This window comes from Corvus brachyrhynchos, unplaced genomic scaffold (assembly GCF_000691975.1).
Source record: "Corvus brachyrhynchos isolate BGI_N302 unplaced genomic scaffold, ASM69197v1 scaffold1, whole genome shotgun sequence".
Lineage (NCBI taxonomy): Eukaryota > Metazoa > Chordata > Aves > Passeriformes > Corvidae > Corvus > Corvus brachyrhynchos.
In genome coordinates this window covers 12,980,894-13,003,925 of record NW_008237222.1, presented here as the reverse complement: position 1 = coordinate 13,003,925, position 23,032 = coordinate 12,980,894, and the positions used below count along the sequence as shown (strand labels likewise).

Sequence of the window (23,032 nt, the reverse complement as noted above, 5' to 3'; positions counted from 1 at the left end):
ATAATTCAAAGTAAAATTTCAGACCATTATGTTTTCATTCACTCAATTTCCTGACTTACAAATAGAATGTATTTGTTAAAGTCTGCTGAGGAAAATTAATGACTAGCAGGTGCTTAATTATCCTTTAATAATTTATAAGAATCTATTTTACTCTTTCTTATGTTGTTGTACCTCATGAATATCAAATTAACTACTATGGTTACACCACTGTGAACTTGGAATGAGATTAGAATTGAGCCCAGAGTGACAGCAGTTACTAGGGAAAAAAATCAACTGGAAGAGTAAACAATTCCAGGCTGTACCGGTAGAAACATTAATGAATTTTAAAAATCACTCAGTAAACTGTCTTTTGCTTTTTCCAGTGATGAATACATACATTGGAAAATTAGGGGTTTTAATTTGCTTCTGTTTTCTCTCTTCAGTCTGACATTTCTGCTATACAAAAGTAAACAGAGCAACTTGTCTCAAGGCTGCAAATCCCAACAGAACTCCAACTGTATTGTATAAAAGTTAGATAAGGCCTGTAAAGAGTATCATGAATGTTGTCACTTCAATTCCATTTGGATTTAATCAATAGAAGCTTAATTAGTTCATTCATAAAGGGCCAATACCATTTTCATCATTCCTGTTGAGCTCTACTTGGTTTGCACACATGTATTACATCCAATGAGACAATGTGATTATAATTAAGATCAGAGATTGTAGGCTTGAAATGCACAGAAGGATTTCATTCCATGTATATGTGGATACTTCACATCCATCAGAACCTTAAGGGTTGTCATACTGCACATCTACCCTTAAAAGAAGACATACGTACTTCTCTAAGAGTGTCCTTTTCAAAATGTATCGGCTCTGAACTCCATAGGCAGGAATTCTCTTTTTTCTCTGTCCAACACATCGCATTCAAGAGGCTTCAGTCTTGATGAGGATCTTTAGCCACTATCATGCTGTAAATCATTTAATGAAGTTACAAGCAGATGTCTCTTCTTTGAATGCTGTTGCTAAGCCTCTGGTGGCTATGATCTTAATTACACTGTTACCACACTACTATCATCTCTGTTGTTACTCTTCAAAAGACTTAGAGCGCAGTCTGAAATGGTTGAGATTCTCTTATGCCACAGCCAAGTGCTCTCAACTCTGATTAAATTCTTTGGGAGGCAAGAAAATGCAGCACATCTTGTAGATTTCTGTCTGGTGCTGCAACACAAGTTCTAATGACTAGTAGCAACGAGTGTTTAAATGAAGACTACATGGAAAATGAATCATTATACCTTATGTGGACTACATGTGGATCCCACGTTCACTTAAGAACTATTAACTTTACAAGAAGAGATTCTACTAAAATTATAGGGGTGATACTAAAGAACAGAAGGAGCCTGTGCCTCAGGCATGAAAAGATTTAGTAACACAGTAATTTTTCTTTTTATTAATGACTTCAGGATATTGTTTGTTATAAAGAGTAACTTTAAATTTTTACATTATCAACAGTATTTTTTAGAAACTTAAACAGATGTTTAGATTTAAACAAAACCAAAACTGTACATCAAAATTTAGCTTGCAAAGTCTGTGTATTAAAGAAGCCACGTGATGACCAGGAAGAAATAAAATAATGGGTTTTATTGATTCTTATGCATGTAAAATGAATCCTTAAGTGGAGGAATAAAATCTCCAAGATAAACAAGTTAATTGCTTCAATTTAAAAAGTCTACCAAGGGAATGTATTAAAAATATGCTTTAAATATGATTACATCTTAAAACATTTCAGATTTTAAAAATACTAGGTTAAACCTCTGAATCATCTTGTATTCTGTAGTTGCTGTGAAGTGAGAAAAGCTTCCATATTGATTGTAAACAAATGGAAAATAGGGATATCACTGTATTTTTTGGGGGAATTATGCTTTCATATCTTGTATAAGCATATATTTACTATTATATAATTATTTACAGCTTCCTAATTAAAAAACTAAAGCGATGTGAATTTTAATTCACACAAAAAATATCACTGTATGAACATGAGTGAATAGTACCTACCAGGAGACATCATAGATTGCTCTTGGAATTGTTTCAAAGCATCTTTCAATCTCTCAATATCCTGTAGCAATACAAGCGATTTCAGCCGATGCAGATGAGTCACATCTGAGGAAGAGATGGTGTGAGATTCAAGACGTTGTAAGAGCTCTTGGGCAGTTGCTGAATTTACAGCAGCATCTCTGCATTCTGATTTCTCTGGAAAAACAGTTAGAAAACTATGTTAAAAATATTCAGCGAGCTCAGAGAATTTTCCTAATTATACTTTATTTTCTAGAACAGCACCTTCCTTTTTAGTACAACTGACAACCAAATATCAGGTACTAAAGAGCAGCTTGTTAAACATTTTTTGTTAAGTATTAAAACAATGGTAAGGCGAAAACTACAAAATTCAGTAAGTAAAAAAGACAATAGGATTCATAATGATAGGAATGCAAGAGGAATCAAATTTTCAAAGTTAGCAGAGGAAGAAGGTGTGATGAAGAAACTGTACTGTGGCCAAAGCACTGTTTTTACTTCCTACACACTATGTATTATAAATTGTACACATGTTTTGGAGAAGGGAACAACTCTGTGGAACTACTGCAAAGCACTTCTGGAAGCAATTACCCTGGTATTGCACCTTTATGTTTTTATTTAAAAAGCAAGTATTACAGCATGCAAGACAGCAGAGAAGAACATATATTGTTATGGGTTGACCTTGGCTAGATACCAGGTGTCCACTAAGATGTTCTATCACTCCCCTTCCCAGTGGGACAGGGCAGAGAAAATGAGATGAAAAACAACTCATAGATTGAGATAAGGCAGTTTGCTAAAAGAACCCACCAAAACTAGCAGATGTTTGCACACACATAATTAAAGAGGAAAAAGGTTTAGTCTCTATTTCCCACCAGCGAGTTATGTTCAGCCACTTCCCGGGAAGCAGGGCTTCAGCCCATGTAGCGGCTGCTCTGGAAGGCAAACATTGTAAAATAATAAATGCCTCCAGTTCTTCCTCCCTCCCTTACTTTTATATCTGAGCCGATGTAATCTGATATGGAATATCCCTTTGGCTAATTTGGGTCAGCTGGCCTGGTTGTGTCCTCTCCCAGGATCCTGCCCACTCCCAGCCCCTTGATGGAGGGGAATGTTGGAGAGACAGAGCTGATACGATGCCAGTGCTGCCCAGCAGTAGCCAAAACTCTGGTGTGTTATCAACACCTTTCCAAAGCACTGTGGGGGCTGCTGTGCGCAAATGAACTCCAGCTCAGCCATACCCAACACAATTGCTTATACAGTACTAAACTATAAATTCATTCTTCCATTCCAGTAACAATGTGTTGTCTGTCCCTTTAACCAAACTCCCCTCTGGCTTTTACCAGCAAGACACCCGAGAAGTACAGAATTTTCCCGATTCAGATTTTTAATATATGTACTAGAAGTATAGTCCAAGTGACCATTTGAAAATGCTGCTAAAAGCAATGGCTTCCAATTTTATAAAAAAAAATAGGGAGTGTTAAAGCCATTCAACTAGAAAAGGCAAGCAGCATAATGTCAGATCTATATATAAACTGGGATTTGCCTAACAAGAAAGTTAGTCACACCGATTTACAGATGTCATATCTCATCTGCAGATGAACTTCCTTTCACCTAAGAATTCCTCTCTGTGGCTTCCAAAGTCCTCACTGGCTCAACACTCCGATCTGCTGGTTTGAAACTAGGGCCAGTCAGTCTGTCAAAAACTGCCAAAACCTGAACCTGACTTTCAGGAAAGCTGGAAGTTCAAGAACACACTTTCTTAAAACTCAACATGCAACACAGCTGTGGACAATTGATCAGGTTTCTATTCTGGGTCATGTGTTAGCAGCAGAAGTTGAAGAATTTCAATCTTGCTCCGTCACTCTGGAATTCCACTACAGCAAATGCATGTAGTTTAGCTTGCATTTACTTAGCCATATGGTGAAGTAGTAAAATTCTTAATTTTGGTGAGGGAAATACCTTAGCCAGAAAGTAGGACAGATTTCAAATGCTAGTCTTAGTATGAAGACCTGATGCAGCAGAAAAATTTAACATTACGCAAAGAAAATTCCATGTCTAGATCTTGAAAAGAAAATTAACATGAAATCCCTGATGTCATCTTAACAAGGTTTTTACAGTAATTCTGTAACCAAAAGATGAATTTTATGGTACTAGAAGCCGACAGCTCTGACTTAAGATGGACTAATACAGGCAGGTAAGCTGTTTAATATTATCCATTCAGCTCCACAGTGACCAGTGAACATTCAATAGGCCATTAGGGATAAATCCATGCAATTCTTTCAGAAGTACTATGGAATGTGCATTGAGCATCAATTCCCATTCATCTTGTTCACAAGCACTTTATGCCAGTATACTTTCCCAATGCCAGTAGTATCTTCCCCGTTCCTTTACATGCTGTCTGTCTAGATTTCCTTATAGAATACAAATATATCTCGTCCTGGGAAGGAGAACATTCTGAGAAGTAGATTGGTTCAGAGATAGTAAGCATAAAAGTAGTTAAGGATAACAATTGGCCTCATTTGAAGTTTTCTGAAAGCAAGTAATCCTTCTGGGTGTTTCCTTGCAAAGGGAAGAATTTTAACCACTTGTCCCAAGGGCACTGGAATGTTTAAAAGAAGAGCAAGGAACACCATGTATATTTTTAAAGACTGACAACCACAAGCTTTTTCTATTGATGTGAATTCTTACATAGTCAGGTACACACCATAAAGTGGGACAAATACTAGGTACTCACATGTCCTACTGAGTTCAAGAGAGACACTTTAGTAGATTTGTCTCATTTTACAGGAGCAATAAATGCATAACCATTTTCCCCTGTGTGGTAATACTCATAAAAAGAAAGGAGAAAGAGTGGTACATACTGTCGGCAAAATAGATTTGTTGTGTTGCCTGCAGGAAGTCCAGAATGCTATCTGCCTTTTCATCTATGTCTTTTAAGCCTGCTGCTTCTTCTTTGTTGTTTTTGTCAGGCTGATACGTAAAATCCACACCAGTAGTTTTTGTTACTAAGCCAGCTGCTCTCTTTTTTTCTTTCTGTCGCTTCTTTTTCATTTTCCTCTTTTTATTTTTGCTTATTCTGGGACCGTCTGTTTGCTGCAGCTGTAAATTATCTTGAACAACAGTTTCTTGCATTCCCAAATCTGTTTGTTCTCCATGTAAATTACTAGAGATTTGTAAACTGCTCTTTTGTTTCCTCCTTCGAATGCGCTTTCTCTTGGTTTGCCCTTGATATTCCTCTTCTGTGGATTCAAAAGAGACATGAGAGCTGTAAATAAGAAGATCTGTAATAAACATTTTAGAACTGCATACAATGAAATATGACACCCTTTAAATTCTGGGATACCTGAGTGGCTCTAACCTTACTTTTATGCTTACAATGTCTTTCAGTACTACAATGTCAAAGTCAACTTTTCTGAATGTATTAAAAAGACAAGCTTTTTTCCCTTCTGCTTCAATAAAGACTGTATCCTCCTTCATGCTACATACTTTACATCTCATTTACCTTCTTAAAGCAGGTAATATGGTTCTATAAAGAGTGAGGTCAAAAGAATCCCCAGAGCAAAAAACAGCATGGGCAGACTGTGTGACATGGCATGATAGAGTTCCCCAGAGTCCCACACCATCAGCTGGTAGACTTGACAAGGAACACAAGAAGAATGTACATAATTTACAACGAAAGATTATAGTGTTTATATTGATAATATCCATTCATGACAGTGCTGCGCTTTAAAAACACCAGACGTCTCTTTCTGACTGATCTATTTTCTCCTCCTTAAACATTCTCCTCCTTTGGGATATCTTACTCCTAGCTCAGTTTTGGACATCAACTTCATAGGAAAAGCATACAAGGCAACAGTGACCTTGGTAAGTAATCTCCAATCTTTTAACAGCCTGCCTTGCTTCTGTTGTTCCCTTCCTACATTATAATTTCCTTACTACCTAATTCTTCAAAAGCCTCACATGTCACAGCAAATAAGTCCCTCTTGCTCTTCAAGACAGCTTTTGTGCTTCTTTACTCAGATCTTATCCTTGTACACAAAGCCCGGAGTTTTAAAGTAATCTCTGACCCTGAACTGATTGCTCCTCCCACACGCTCACTTTCTGAGTGTTAACCCCTCTAGCACTAGCCAAGGAAGATTTGGCCAGAAGCCACCACCCATCTTCCCTCTGAGTGCACAGCTGCTGAAGTCCATATTCCTGTCTATAATAATTCCTCCCTAACTAGTAATTTCCTCATTCATGGTCTAACAAAATCCTCACACATTTAAACATCATGGATTGCAGAATGCCAGTTTTCTTCTATGTACTGGGTTTGCATGACAAGATTTTGGTCATGGGGGCTACAGGGGTGACTTCAGTGAAAAGTTGCCAGAAGCTTCCCTTATGTCTAACAGAGACAATGTCAGCCAGCTCCAAGATGGACCTGCTGCTGGCCAAGGCTGACTCATCAGTGATGGTAGTAACGCCTCTGGGATAACATAGTTAAGAAGGGGAAAAAAGTTATTGTGCAGAAGTAATTGCAGCCAGAGAAGAGCAGAGAGAGAACAGGTGAGACAAACAACTCTGCAGACACTAAGGTCAGTGCAGAAGGAGGTGCTCCACATGCCACAGCAGATTCCCCTGCAGCCTGTGGTGCAGATCATGGTGAAACAGCTGTGCCCCTGCAGCCCATGGAGGTCCATGGTGCAGCAAAGATCCACCTGTGGAGGACCCTCCACTTGAGCAAGTGCAAGCCTGATGGAGGCTGTGACCCCATAGGAAGCCCACTGGAGCAAGCTCCTGGCAGGATCTGTGGAGACAGGAGCCCACACTGGAGCAGGTTTGCTGGCAGGACTTGTGACCCCACAGAGAACCCACACTGGAGGAATCTGTTCCTGAAGGACTGCACACTGTCGGAAAGGACTAACGCTGGAGCAGTTCATGAAGAGCCACAGTCTGTGGGATGGACTCACAGTGGAGGACTGTCTCCCATGGGACAGACCCCATGCTGGAGAATGGGAAGGACCCCTTTCCCTGAGGAGGTGAAATGCTTGTAACCCTCACTCCCCATCCTCTTCTGCTCATGGGGAGGAGGTAGAGAACTGGGAATAAAGTTAAGCCTGGGAAGATGGGAGAGGTGTGGGGGGAGGGGGGCAGCCGTGGCGCGCAGGAAGATGCTTTTAAGATTTGATTTTACTTTTCACTCTCCCGCTCTAATTTTGATTGGTAATAAATTCAATTAGTTTCCCCTAGCTGAGTCTGTTTTGCCCGTGACAGTAGTTGGTGAGTGATCTCTCCCTGCCCTTATCTGGTGAACCTTTAGTAATATTTTCTATCTCCTGCTGAGGAGATACTGTAATAGATACAGCTGAGGAGGACTGTAATAGAATGGCTTTGGTGAGTGCCTGGTGTTCAGCCAAAGTGAAAACACCACATCCTAATGTTTTGCTCTAGAAAGTTAAGACATTAATCCTTCCCTCAACCCCTACCTGCATGTTTCTGAATTCCTAACAGTGCCCTGAGCCTAGCACTCTTCTTTATCTGGATTTACACCATTCTCTTAGGGTCAAAGCAACCTTGCTTGGCTAAGGCTAGTGTAATACAAGAGAGACATCTGAAGCCTAATGCTTGTTTCAGAATGATACGCGTAATCTCCTGAACTGTCTCTGACATTCTCAGCTTGTTTGGCTTTCTCATCACTCCTCCCCCAACCAGTCTTTGTCGCTATTTTCTCCATGGTTGGAGGCCCTCTCTTTAATTTCTGTTTCTTTTTCTGTCTTGAACTCTGTCAGCTCTGAGCCACTTTCTCTTTAAATATCACTACAGACTTTTAGTTCTTTAGCTGTCAGATGACTCACTGCAAAGCAATTTTCCATACTTTCAATGAAGAATGCTGCATAAAAATAAATTTGCTGTATTGTAATTGAACACCACAGCATGTTAAAGACACGCCAAACGTCACCCTGGACCCACAGTGTGGAATGTTTCACACCCATGGTATTTGAGCTAAATATCTTTATATGTAATTCGGACATATGGGATGTGGGAAAAATAACGTCTGTGTCATCCTGAAGGAATAAAATATCAGAACTGAAGGCAGATACAAATGGTGAAAGATGCTATAAACAAAACATCAGTGTTTCATCTTGAGATCTAATTTGGATTTTCATGGGAGTATTTGTGTTATAATAGGTGAATTTCACCGCAAATATACATACATTGTTTAGCAAAATTTCGCAGCCCACTGTTAACCTGAACAGCACTGTTTGATAATGACACTACTTTAATCTATGCTCTCAGCAAAGCAGCCTAACTTGTTCTTTAAGCATCTGAGATCCCCAAATCTCAGCAAAACGACAGCATGTTGTGCAGCCAAACACCCCTCTTTCATTTGAAATCACTTTAAAAAAACCAGGCAGAAGCCAGACGGGGCTTAAGATAACCAATATTTTGAGTCAAATCCAAAAGTTTCCTTATCCTAAGTACCTCAGGACAGCAGAAGGTCTGAAGAGACCACGGTGAAGCTGTCAAAAGGCAGAATGGATGTAGTCTTCCCATGTGTAGGTATTAAGATAAATGCCTGATTGAAAGGAAACCAGAACTATGCTGACTTTCCTCCAACACAGGAAAGAAACACAAGACTCTACCTAGTTCTCTTGAGGAGCTAGAGTGGCAGTCCTTTAGCAGTTTTGTCACTCTTTGCCCTGTATTCTAGTATCTGTGTAGTATCTACTGTTCCATGTGTGGGAGCTACCAGTGATTCAGTATCAGGAACAAATGAAATTAGATGCTTACGAATGCAAAGCAATGCACACAAAAGGGATTAATTTGAACAGCTCGCTGGTAGGGGTAAAGTGAGCTGTTATCAGCTCAAGAAAAACAAACCCCATACCTGTGCATCATCATGGAAAACTCAACGAAAACATTTGCTCAGTTGGTATCAGTGATCATAACAGCTAACACCTTGTTTGCATACATAAGAGATGGAAAATAATACGAAAAATATTCCAAAGCTATTATATAAACCTATTGTACTGCTCAAGCTTGTAATGCTGTGTTGCTTAGTATAATTCCAGAATTGAAGGATTTTGGCAGGTAACAGGAAGACTCTCACAGAAGTTAGCAGAGAAAGAAACTCCAAAATATTTGTATGATTTTTGAAAGAGTAACAAAATAGACTTAATTTCTGCCTCCTCATGTGAAAGCAAGGTGACAGGCAATTTATCTGATCTGTTTCACAAGCTAATAGAAGAAAGTAAAACCTTTTTTCACTAATGGTATAGTTTGCTATGGAATTCCCATGTGTGTGGTATGCAGAGGAACCAAGAGAACTGCTTGTTCATACTGCCAGCAAGGCTACCTGATTACAAGAGACATACTGTAAAATATAAATGAAAGTTATACAAGAAACATACACCATAAAGTTTATGTCACAGCCCACACAATGACCTTAACAAATGACATGTTCAGTGGGATTCGCCTCCCACAGCTTTAGCTGCCTGAAAATACTTAGTGAATACTTAGACCTATGCTCCCTCTCATAAACCCAAAAGACACTTGTATCTTCAGAAAGCAGTTTATCTCATCCTAAACCAGCAGGGATTGAAATACTACCTGAAGGATTTAATCTCTTTCTCTCCCCTTCCATTAACCACAAATGAAATCGAGATGCTTGCAACAACTGTGAAGAATCAGTTTCTTTTACAAAAATTATTGCTACACAGGAAGGTAGCAATCTTCACACAGACTCATTCTTCATGAGTCTGCTCATCAGATGATTTTTACTAATTAACAAAATCCACTGTTTTATAAAAAAAACCCAAACAAGACCCAACTTTTGAATGATTCTCTACATTTCAAGCTAGTAGGGAGGCCTGATAAATTTCAATAGATACAAACATAGTTCTAATATTTTTCTGACTGACAGAAAACATTTGTTATGTCAAAGCTGTGTATTACAACAAATGCAGGGAATATACACTATACAAGCAATCTCAGTATGTTGAGTAAGTACTTAAGCAGCAATAGGAATAGCTTTTGAACTGCATTAACCCTAGCCACAACTATAGCTACAGCTTGCTCTAATTCCACAAGAGCTGATGATTCTTCTCCTGTTCCATAATGGTCTGTCACCTCTCTCCCTCCTATCTCTGCCCCACAAGTTGCTTAATTGATCACATAATCCAATTATCCAGGAGCAATTGACTCTAACCTGTTTAGTCTGCACTTGGTGCCCTTTCCGACTGAGCAAAGTGTCTTCCAGATGGAATGCCCATACACATTTTCCAGTCATAGTCATAATTTCATAGCCATTTCTTTCAGCCTTAGTAAGAACTCTTACCTCAAGAAACTGTTCAGAGTTAATTTTTTTTTTTTTTTTTGCATAGATTGCTTTTCGGATGCAGTTTACCACGCAGGTGCACAGTCACACTACCCTGACTGACAGTATGATATGGAAGTGGGAATGAGCAGCCTAAGAATGTAAGTCAGCACTAAAAGAAAAAGTCATTTTCTTACAGCCTAGCTTATCTTGTCTGAAAGATTTAAATGTTTTCTCCATTCAAACTGCATGTTTCTTTAACAGAACAGAGGTAGAAATATGTAAAAAAAAGACTTTCAATGAAGTAAGAGGACTCAGTTTATACATACAGCTTACTGAACTGTGATAACGAAAAGTCAGGGCTGCCAGTTTCTATCTTCAAGGAAAAAAAAATGAAAAAAAATATTACTGACATGAAGATTCCCAGTAAGCTAACCCTGAGTTCTATTACATTAGCAAAGTACTTTGTATTCATCATCAGAGCAGCTGGAGACACAAAGAGATTAAATACAAAGCTTAACAAAGGCTAAGAGCAACAGCTGACTTCCTCCTGTCCAGACTAACTACCAGCATGAACACACTGCTGGCAACTCCATGATGGAAAATACAAGCTTCCTCGAGTTTATCTTTACTATTTCAGTTCCTTCAGACAATGCCAGATGAAAGCATTGTGAGAAAGCATCCTATAAGACAATGAAAAATGGGAGGCTGATTAGTTAGGTGTCTGCAAGTCTAAGGGATACGAAGTTCCACAGCATGCAAAACGAAGTTTGGCTCTGAGAATAAGTTGAGATTTTTGAATGCTAGGGATTTTTAGAAATCAGGTCCTTGAATATTATTAGAACAAACTTCTAGAACAGGGGACAAAAAAAAAAAAAAAAAAAAAAAAAAAAAAAAAAAAGAGAGAGAGAGAGAAAAATATGTAAAGCAGACTGAGGAAAACAAAGTCAAAGAATATCCTCTCAGCTTTAGGAATCCATACAATGTGCTCATCGTGACTCAAGTATGGCAGCTGGCTCTCCTGCTCACAGTCGGCTGTCTGGATGTCGTTCATGGTAATTCTGTAATTCTGTTGGGTTTTGGCTTTTTGGCTTGGAGTTGTTTTTGGTTTTTTGGGTTTTTTTTCCAGATGAAACAGGACGCATGCCCCTCCTGATTTTTCAGCCAGTTTAAGCTCTTTTCTTCTCCTTGATACTGCATGAATATTCCATGGTGTACCATGCAGTCAATGCAGAGGAGTTTAATTTTGGTTTAGGATCTTGTAAGGGAAAAAACGAATGTTATTTTTAGTGCCAATTAAGATATCTGTAGCAGCAATTTGACCAAGAGTGAAAAGCTGTGGTTAGTGAATGCAACACAATGGAATGGTTCATTAGAGTAAAAGCAATATTGGAAAGATCTCACACACATGAAATGATGTTACTATTTTTTCACTCTTTTTGGGGGAAACTGCGTCAAATCATCATTTGAAATCAGAGAAAGAAAACCAATTTAAAAACTTTAAAACTTTTAGTAATGTGCAGCACTTGTAATGTTGTAGAAAACTGCAAAAGACTGGAAGCTGTTTAGGATAGGGACTGTCTTTTATTTTTTCATTCATACTATGTTTGTGTGCTGACAAATGAAGAATTCACATAAAACTGGCAAATGTTGCATAAGTGCTGCCTACCACAAAGGAGTATTATCTCCTGGATTTTAAGCAAATCCAATTAATGCTAATGATAATAATCGGATACCACTTTCTGCATAAGTCTTCAATTGTAAATGTTCGCCTGACTGTATATACAAATGAATTTCTCTTACTCATAAGTTAAGTAAAATTCCTGCCATAGGAGGAACTGTACTTGGTCACAACAAACAACTACCTACTACTATATCCTGTATCAAACAGCAGCCATACACTGCAGTCAAGAAAACATCAAGTTTGAACTTACACAGAGGTATAATGATGGCCGTTCTTTTCCACTTTTTACCCTAATAATTGCCATAATTTTATTTGCTTTTTGATTGCTGCTGAGTGCTAAAATGTTGTTTTCACAGTTATTCATCATACTGTAAAATCCTGGTAACAGTCAGTTCTGAGCTCACCATTTTGCAGGTGAATTTTGACTGGTTATTTTTTCGTAAGTACATCACTTGACAACTGTCTAAGATGTGTTTCATCTGTCATTTTTGACAAATCATTCAATCTGGTATCACAATGCACCAAACTCTTGCCTTTAGTGCAGTTAATATCCATGCAGCCATCAGGAAACCTTCTGATATCACTGTTCACTCTTCTTACCTGACCAGCTATTGAACACAAGTCTCCAGTTGTGACCTCTGTGTTCTGAGAACTGCTGCATTCTCTTCATCTACTTAACTACTCCGGGGCTTCATCTTTCATATTATGTCTGTGTGCCCTCTTTGGAGAGGGGCTTTATCAAAAACTTGCTGGAAATTCAAGGAAACCACATCAGCTGTAGCATCCTTATCCATGTATTTCCTGCACCTTCAAAGATTCCAAGATGTTTGTATACTTCCTCTTTGCAAACCTTCTGTTGATCTGTCCCAGTCAGATCACAGGTTATGAAGCATCCACAAATGTTATTTTGCATCATAATTTGTGCTGAACTGTCTAAAACAAACAACAGGATTACAGCCCTGCAGTTCCTTGCACAATTTAAGAACTGTTTTAAAAAACTGGTTTCACAGTATCTAACCTCAAAGGCTCTGACAACAAGGCAATTTGAAAATCGAGTATCTATGCATCATTGTCAGTAATACGGGCAATTTTTTTTTCTTAAATTCTTTTAGAAAGTTTATGTGAACAGAATCTGGTACTTGGAACTCTATTTTAAGAATTTATTTTGTTGCATGACCATTAAATCACTTCAATTTCACATATCCTTTCAGAAAAGCCAGGAGGAAGTGCTACATCATGGGATTCTCCATAGTATTTTTTCCACAGCTAACATCAATGTAAAGGATTTATTTAACTTCTCTGAAACAGGCCTCTCTAAATACTCATTCTACACCATGATTATTGGCTCGAAAGAGTGGCAGACACATTGCTCCTGGTGCATCAGAAGCAAGACCTATTGCCAGTTTTAATTCTATATAACATTTGCTCAAACACTCCTTCGCTTGTCTTACCACGTTCTTACATTTATATATGTTTAATACATCATTTGGGTGTGAATTCAGTTTTTTAAAAGACACCTACTTCTTTCTAACAACTTCCTTTACTCTGTTGTCTGGCTCTGCTGTCTTTCTCTTGCTTTTTCTCAAGCCTTTCATGACAGGTGGTGGGCGCTGGCCTTGAATATCACATATGGTGTCCTTAAGTAGCTTCCATACCACCTGGTACAACTTCCTTCTCTTAGCTGACCTTTTTTAGTTTCTTTTTAGTAAGTAGCTTTATTTTTGTGTAGTGTTCCTTCTTGAACCGTTGTGGATTGTTGTTTGTTTCCTGTTGTTGTTTCAGCACGTTGAACCCAATGGTGGCTGTTGTGATGTGCCTCTTGTGAACCAAACTCTATGTCGGATAAAGTGAAGGGTCTCGTTTCCTCTCACAGCTCCACTAACCATTGTCTTGGTTATTGACTGTGCCTAAAATCTGAAACTTTTCACAACATCCTGATGAGACACTAATGGAGAAACTGAAGATCCCATTACTGCTCTCTCTGCTTCTCTGATCTTTCAGCAGTGATTATTCCCAATCCCAGCTGGATACATGACGAAACAGACTCTAAGCTTGCTTGGCTTTTTGATATGTACACTCAGTCCAAGCACACAGTGATTTAAGGCATCCAGGAGATATTTGAAACTATTTTAATGTAGAAATTAATTTTAGCAGTAATGTTTTGGGCCTCCTGTCACTATATACAGAAAGCTATACTTCATGAAGCCCCCAATCTTTCTAAAATAGCAACATTTCTGATACAAATTCTGTACCATTCAATGACTTAATTTTTAAACGAAAGCAAATATTTTGACCTTTTAGTGATCTTTTATTGTTTTAACTTTCAAACTCACTGTCTTCATTCATTTTGGGGTGATGTGCAAAGAATCAGACTCAGTCACCATTGTTTACAGGCATCATACAGCACTTCCTAAATGGGCTCAGTTGTGGTCCCCAAAACCACTGAGAATTGTGTTTACTCAGTGAGGAAAATAAAGTAAAATCACAAAGTCTAGCATATTCACATACAAGAAAAAAGAGATTCAATGACAACCAGTAACTATTCTGAAGGTTACTAAATCAGAAATGGTCAATTATCTTAATTAGCCACAAAGACTAATTGCTACTAAATAGAGAAATCTTCTTAGTCTTTGGCTAAATAAGATTACATCTCTGTATTGGAACAGATAGCACCACTGTGAATGGGAGGGGAAGACTTGTAGCATTTATATTAAAAGACTGGAAACATTTTAAACATCTGATATCACATTTCCACTTTAAAAATTTGTTCTTTCTTTTAATTTTCAGGATACAAACAAACATTCAGAGTTTTCTTCAAAGCTTTTTTTCTCAGAGATGGTTTTCAACCAACAGTTAAAGAATTCAAAGCTCTCCCTTTGCTCAGAATAACACCAGAAATGATAAGAAACGTTGCAATCTTAAAATTCTGTGCAGCATTTAAAATGTTCTTTCCAAATATACCAGCTAAAATAGCACAAAATGTTTAGACGTTATTAAGAGTATAGGAACACAGACTGGAAAATGGGAAATACTGGAAAAACAGGTTATCTACTGGAGAACAGATACTTAGTTTTCCCCTGTGATAAAACAGCACCTAAGAGTAGATCTAAAGTACAATCTTTAGCACAGAAGAGCTACATAAAAGTACAGACACCGAGACAGCTAAATGAAGATATTCGGCAACAACCCCCCAACCCCAACTTATGGCATTTATCACCTCAATATTTCAGTTTACACCTCAATTCTACTTTTTGCAATATTCTCCAATATTTCTTAATTTTTTACAAAGCATCTAATAAACAATTATTTAACCTCATATAGGAAAGAGATGCCACAACTGCAATTTATTACATGGTTCTTCCAGTAAACCCTATTTCAAAACACTCCAGAAAAGTAAAGTCTGAAAGAATGCAGAACTTCCATATTTTATTTTAACCTATTTCCTTCATCCATTTATCTTTGGATCTGAAACTAGATTTGAATTATATTTACTTACACAGTTTCCAAGCAGCTTTTTAAAAACAAGGATGTTTTAGGACATGGATTAAGCTTACTTGTATTAATCACATTCTAAATGTGTATTGAATCAGTAAGTAATTTCTTAATGACCAAGTGCTCTGTGTTGAACTAATCATACATATGAACATGCAGGCAGGTATGCTGGAAAAAATCGCAGAGAAGATCCAGAACAACTGTAATTTGGTAATTTGTCAGTTTGTAATAGATGTGACCCTGGTGCCACAGTCTTCCCTGGCCTGCAGGTTTGTTCTTGACTGCATGTTGTGCTGCAGCAGGCCCTGCCCTACCCAGAGCTGTGCGGTCACACTGCTCATACTTTTTTTCCACAGTGAACATTACAAACCAGCTTTTTAATAGGAAAGCTAGGTTTTATTAGAACAGACACTAGAACACCTGATTTCTTTTTTGAGGGTGGGGAAAACTCAAAATGAAGAAAACTGAAACAAAACTATATATACATAACTTTATCTCCACCTTGCCCACTGCATCCTCGTAAATCAATCCTCTTTTTTTAGCCTTGTTCTCAGTTCAGCATGCCGGATATTTCCAGAGTTGCAGAACAGTCTGCCCAGTGCACTCTGGGTCTCTAGGGAATGTCCCTCTGAAGCCTGGGTTCCCATTGTTCTCAGCAAACTTCTGGTCTCTGCTGCACAGAGGGTTTATTCCTTGGCCATCATTCCTCTACAGCCTGTGTGTCCCTCACGTTCTATAAAGTTATTCCCTCTCAGTGTGTGTCTCCTCATCTCCTAAGGGCTCCATCCTGGCTTCTGTACTAAGCAGCTACAGATCTTCAAAGAATGAAATATGATATATGACATAAATGTGTGAAGATTCATAATAATAAATTAAAAAAAAAAAAAAAAAGCAACCACAAAACCCAGCTGACAGCACCTGTTACAAAAATAAATGTTTGGAAAGTGACTGAAATAATTTTGTCACATGTAATCAACATGAGATCACGTAGTATGCACACTCTACTTTCCTAGGTGTTGAATCCATCGTACATCATCTTTACACTATCAGATCACCTATTTCTGGGCACAGTAAAATGTTACTAGGATAACACGGATCACAATCTATCACTTACAGGATTTCTTGTGCTGCTTCCCAAAAGTAAAGCATTTAAAATGGCAACAGGAGCGTAACAACTGGTCTATTCAGCTTAGTAAAGTGTCAAGTTGTTTTTAGTTCCCATTTAAGTTGTTGAAAAGTAAGAGATGCTCTGCATTTCACTGAAGAATAGTATCATCCCTTGAAAATAAGAGAGACATTGTTGCTCTTCTTCAGTTATATGACATGATCTGTGAAAAAACCCTGCTATGAAAAAGGGAAATGTGTTTATCTGTCTACACTTGACTTTGTATTTCATACAAATATTAAAATCTGTCATCTGCTTGCAGAATGCAGTTTCTTCCATCACACACTGTACCCCCAATCCAGATTAGTGTGATGCTAATGCTTTTCATCTTTACTTGGTGCACTGCCTAACACCTCTACAAAATTGGTTTAATTCTTCTTTTCAACATAACAGAACCTTAGGCATCAATAGCTGTCAATCACAGACTACCCATAATATGCTATGGATATGCAGACTTTTTCATCTTTTATGCACTTAGATGTTCATTACTAAATGAATCTCTCACTTGCTTTCATGAGCTGGCTGATGTATACTACTATTAATCCAGTTGAGATGCAAGTAAATTTCCTTGTTGGTGTAAAACGCCATTCCTTTGGGGAAGGAATAAAGAGAGCTGATCCTGCCACAAGCATCTAACTTTAACCATAAATGTTGACTTTTAGGCAGGATGTTCTTCCCGAATGAAATAACGAGCAGCAGGTAAGAAGTATGTAAGAAGAGGAATAAATCCAGGTCTAGGAAGTCCCTAGATCTAGGGACTTCATCTAGGCTAAATGATATCACAGAATCCCCTGAGCTGGAAGGGACCCACAAGGATCATCAAGTACAACTCTTAAGTGACTGTCATATTTCACTTTTCCCCAAAGCAACTACTACACCACAGAAAATTTTCTGACACTAGGGGAATATATTCAGAGCCTGATGATATTCATTATGCATAATTTTATTTAAACAAGAAAATGAAAAAAAAAGTTTCTTCATTTTACTCATATAGAACAAATAAGAGACTTCTTGTAGGTTCCAGGCACAAGCTCGTCCCCAATATTATAAGTCAGCTACATGAAGTAAAGATGCTGGATTTAGATGCAAGGAACATAGGCTCAAGAATAATTTTTCAATTTGCTTAAGCAGTAACAGTTTCCTTAATTTTAATTAATTAACAAACACAAGGCTGGTGAAAAAAAAAAATCATTGCAAAAGCAAATGTTCTGCTGGAGTCACAGACTATAGCTTCATTTGGCCTTTTTCACCTTGAGAATGCACAAATTTTTACAGCTGACTAGATAGTGCAGGCTAGTTAAGCAGGTAACATAAAGAGATCTGTGTGCTTCTGTAAGAAATATATATTACATGATTGCTGCTGTTCCTATCTGTACAAACTATCCAACTGCTTTTACACTATACTATTATTACTCTCATGGCTGTATCACACGCTATACATAAAGCACATGAAAAGTTATTGCATATGTATCAACCTGAGTATCCTCTGTGGAGTACAGGTCACCAAAACTGCCTCCTTGAAAAGTAACGTTTATGTTTTATAAAGACTCCTGTATGGCTGTTCACTATACGAAAAAGCGCTTTTTTAAAATCAAAACCAAACCAAACCACCAAAACCAATGCACTATGTTCTATACAAGTCCTAAAAATCAAGGGGTTTATGCACCGCTCAGCTCTGTTTTGATTTTTTCCAAAGGATATGCAAAATAAATGATGAGAACGTGGGACGTTTTCTTATACACCAGTGAAGAGCAAAAAGAAAGCAGGACAGATCTGATCAAAATCTACTTATTTAAACCAAAAATAAAGTCCAAGAAGTCTGTAGTAAGGTTACGAGCTACCTGCACATCTTATTCGCAAATTCAAGATTCTTAAGGCTTCACTGGAATGCTGCGTTTGAAATCACAAGCAATGGTTGTTCAGTTCTGCCCCTGATTCCTTCATAACATTACATACATGTAATCAAAACTGTTGCCAAGTTGCCATTCACTGACCTCTGTGAAAGCAGGACTGGGAATGGGGGCCCTCTGGATGGACACAGCAGATGCCTGGCTCTGTGGTGTTGGCTACTTCTCTGGCTGGGCAGCATTAAGGGAAACTGTAGCTGATATTTTATTACTCATTCCTCCCACAAGGAGATACATGCTAATCAGGATTTTACGTAAGATTCATTTCTGCCATTATCTTACACTGTAGCAGGTAGAGAGAACTTCCACTGTACTAACAAGTATGGTGACACAAAAAGTTGGCAGAAGATCACCAGAGAATAGGCTGCAAACAGCTCAAAATAATTCAGCACTTTCCATTTACTTGGCTTTTAACATAAGCATTTCACTGCAAGCAAGTTTAAGTGTACAAAATTACTGCCATTAAAAGAAAAGGTATAAAAAAAGGGAAGCATAAAAACCTTGTAAATACATTTGAACTAACAGATATATAATACACAATGGAAGTTTATATAGCTTGTAATGTAACTACTAGAGGCACTTCAATTTAATAGAATTTATATATTACTATAATAATGTATTTAATAGAACAAAAATGCCAGAGTTAGAGTGAAAAGGAAAAGCATTGTAGGCCACTATAGAACACATTCAAATAATACAATCATTGTACTTTTACTTAGATATTTTTCTGCATATGTACAAGTTCTTTTTGCCAGAAGAACATGCAACACTATCTCTAAAGCTTTTGCTGAAGTTCTCTGTAAAAGTACATATGGTTTTATACTAAACAAAGTGTGAAGATTATTTTCAAATGCTAACGTGTCTAATTATTAGTGAATGTTGTATACCATTATGATTTCTAGATACATGTCAAACAGAATACTGCAACAGATTTTTTCCTTGAGATTACTGAATTATGCATCTAAATTACATGTAATCAACACTATTTTACAATTTGAAATTAGAAACACACACACATAAATAACATGAAATAAGGAAACACTGGATATTGTATTTGATAATCTTTCATTTTTCCTTGATATATTCTCCTTGCCCTTCAGAGGAAAAAAAAGAATCTCCATCCAAAGCTGTGTATTTAGCATTGAAGGCTCCACCCATCAATAACATATTCAAGATTATGGTACCAACATTTAGTTGAGCAGCATTTCAGAACTGCCTATGAGTACTTATTTTACCATGTACCTGTATGCCCAAAACCAATCATGGGCAATGGTAGTAAAAGAATCACTGAAGAGCAGAGAAAAATAACAAATGGGGTATCAGAAAACATGGAGGGGGAGAAACTCCCAAAATTAAACCCCAAAAGCCTGAGAAACAGTAATGGAGTGTATTGGGTTTGCATGGCCAGGTTTTGGTAGCAGGGGCGCTACAGGGGTGGATTCTGTGAGCTGCTACCAGAAGCTTCCTCCATGTCCAGCAGAGCCAATGCCAGACAGCTCCAGGATGGATGTGCCCCTGGCCAAGGCTGGGCCAATTAGAAATGATGGTAACACCTCTGGGATAACACATTTAAGAAGAATTGAAAAAAGTTATTGCGCAGCTGTAATTGCAGCCAGAGAAGAGCGGGCTGAGAACATGTGAGAGGAACAGCTCTGCAGATGCCAGGGTCAGTGCAGAAGGAGGGGAGGAGGTGCTCCAGGCACCAGAGCTGAGATTCCCCTGCAGCCCGTGGTGCAGCCCATGGTGAGAAAGCTGTGTCCCTGCAGTCCATGGAGGATCACAGGGATGCAGAGATCCACCTGCAGCCCATGAGCGAGACCCATACTGGAGCAGGTGGATGCCTGAGAGGAGGTTGTGAACCCGTGGGAGGCCCAGGCTTGAGCAGGCTCCTGGCAGGGACCTGCAGACCTTGTGGAGAAAGGAACCCACGCTGGAGCAGGTTTGCTGGTGGGATTTGTGAGCCTGTGGGAGACCCGTGCTGGAATAGGCTGTGCCTGAAGGACTGAGGCCGTAGTGGAGGACTGTTACCTGTGGGAGAGACTCATACTGGAGAAGTTCATGGTCAAGTATCTTCTGTGGGGGGAACCCCAGGCTGGAGCAGGGGAAGGACTCCTCTCCCTGAGCAGCAGGAGAAACAACCTGTGATGAACTGACCAGAAACCCCATTCCTCATCTCCCTATCCCCCTCTGGGGAGGAGGTAGAGTTGAGAAGGAGGGAGAGGTGGGGCGAAGATGTTTTAAGGTCTATTTTTACTTCTCATTATCCTGCTCTGATTTTTTAAATAATAAATTCAAATACTATCCTCTAATTTTGAGAATGTTTTGCCTATGACAGTATTTGATGAGTGATCTCTCCTGGTACTTACCTCAACCTATGAACTCTTCACTGTATTTTCTCTCCCCTATCCAGGTGCAGAGGGGAGCAAGAGAAAGGCTTTGGTGGGTGTCTGGAATCCAGCCAGGGTCAGCCCACTATATGGAGGTAAATGCAAGATTTTCATTGGCAAGTACCACAAAGCAGAAGGATGCCAAAAAAATCTGGCATTTTTTTTCAGGAGGAGAAAAGCTGGCAAAAAATGACAAAATTAAATATATATCCTGAGATGGAAGTGGAAGAGCTCTATCACTGGTTTATTACATTAAGTCTTCCCACTTATCCTAAGGCTATGTATTTTTATTTCTTAAGGAGCTGTAACAGATTAGTATTTCTCTCCTCTACAGTGTTCACCTATATACTAAATAAAGTACTGAACAAAGAATCAATAATTTCTTTTCTCTGGCAGAAGAACAAGAAGGATAGACATTATGTTCTTTTCAGTAAAAATGCCACAGTTCAGCTAAGGTATTTAACTGCCATGTAAAAGCTACCATAATATTCACTCCCCTTTCTGGGCTCACATAAAAAGAGAGGCTCCTCCAAACAGAAAATTTGATCCTAGACAGACTTTATTATCATCACGTACTGTAATATCACTAGGTGTCTCACTCTTCTAATTATTCAAGCAGTTTAGTATTCTCATATGCTTCAGTGAAGAGGTGGAAAAAAACCCCCTCAGATCTATGCACAAATGTGTTGTACTGCAGCAGTTCAGGGTATGAAGTGTTACAGACCTGCAGAGCAGCCCTGGAGCCTGCAGCAGCTGCTGCCTCTGTGCTGATCTATCAGCACTGGCTCAATATCAACCACATTACTATATGCAGGTTTTTTCTCATGTCTTTATATGTTTGGGCTTCCACAGCAGAATCATTACTATTTTACATAGTTTGTGATATGAGAAGTGCCTTGATCTGAGCATTCAATAAAGTTGGATCCTCTGAGGAATGACTCGTAATAAAGGTGCACACTTAATTCTGCTACCTTGTCTAAAAGTTAATGGAGAACTGATCTAAATTTGTCAGCTACAAACTAAGGTTTTTAGTACACTGAATGAAGGCTGGAAAAGAATATGTGCCATAATTGAGCACTAAGAACTCCTTAAGATGTCTTCACTGTATTTGCTGCTTCCTCTGGAAAGCTAGCTGAGTAACTAGATACACAGTTCCTGTATTTATTAATAGCCACTTCCCATAAAGTTTCACAGCAAACTGGATTTTATCAATTGACTGTTGTATGCTGTTGGGGTTCCTCCCCCCTGCCATGTGGTCCTGGGAGAGGGGCCCCAGGGTAGAGGCAGGGCCTATGGGGTTTCCCTGCCCCCCGGTCAGCCTCGTTCCCCACTGGTTGTTTTGTGTTCCCCTGCCCGGGAAGGACCCTCTGGTCCCGTGATTGTTCAGTTCTTGGCCAAGTCACCGACCAGGCAGCTGGAAAAATAAACATCTCGGAAAATATCTACCAAGAATCGGTCTTTTCCACAGGCCTCGTTGTCTGATACACGTGTTGCAAGAATCCCCACTGCAACAAATGGTGGGAGAATGCTGGCAAGACATCGATCCCTTGGGACAGTGACTGTGATTTGTGAGGAAACTCCAGATTTCTTTTCTTGTTTTTGTTTTGCTGTTCCATCTCTAAACTATGAAGGAACCATGGAAAGACTCTTGGCTCTCCAAGTCGCATATGGAAATTTATCTTGATTCAAGATTCTTGAACAACGATATGTAAATTTTAGCTTAATTCAAGCTCAAAAGGAACTGAAACACATCCTGGCATAGTTGTTTAAGAACTTTGAACTTTGTCTACGTTTCTTGGGACTTGATTCTTACCAAAGACTTTTGGAAGACAGTTAACTTCTGAGTCAAAATAATGCCGATGGAAGAATATTTTCGTGATTACTATTTAATTACCGAGACTGTTGAGCAATGTCAGCTGTGTCCTGGCGAAGGGAAGCCTGGCGCAGGGACCGTGTGGCCCAGGCCACATGGACCAAGCCCTCTCCGAGCAGCAGCGAGGCAGTTCCCGCGCGTGGGTGGGCCGGCGCGGGCGGCAGTGTCAGGGGCCGAAC

General features: G+C 38.9%; 1 protein-coding gene across 1 annotated transcript in view; it reads right to left on the bottom strand.

The window, feature by feature from the left end:
• ERICH1 (glutamate rich 1) overlaps positions 1–23,032 on the bottom strand; it is a 94,943-nt gene that overhangs the window by 29,548 nt on the left and 42,363 nt on the right. The window contains exons 4-5 of the mRNA XM_017728945.1: positions 4,908–5,285; positions 2,032–2,226 (exon numbers count right to left, since the gene is read on the bottom strand). Of these exons, the coding sequence (XP_017584434.1) occupies positions 2,032–2,226; positions 4,908–5,285 (573 nt within the window). The remainder of the gene's footprint in view (positions 1–2,031; positions 2,227–4,907; positions 5,286–23,032) is intronic.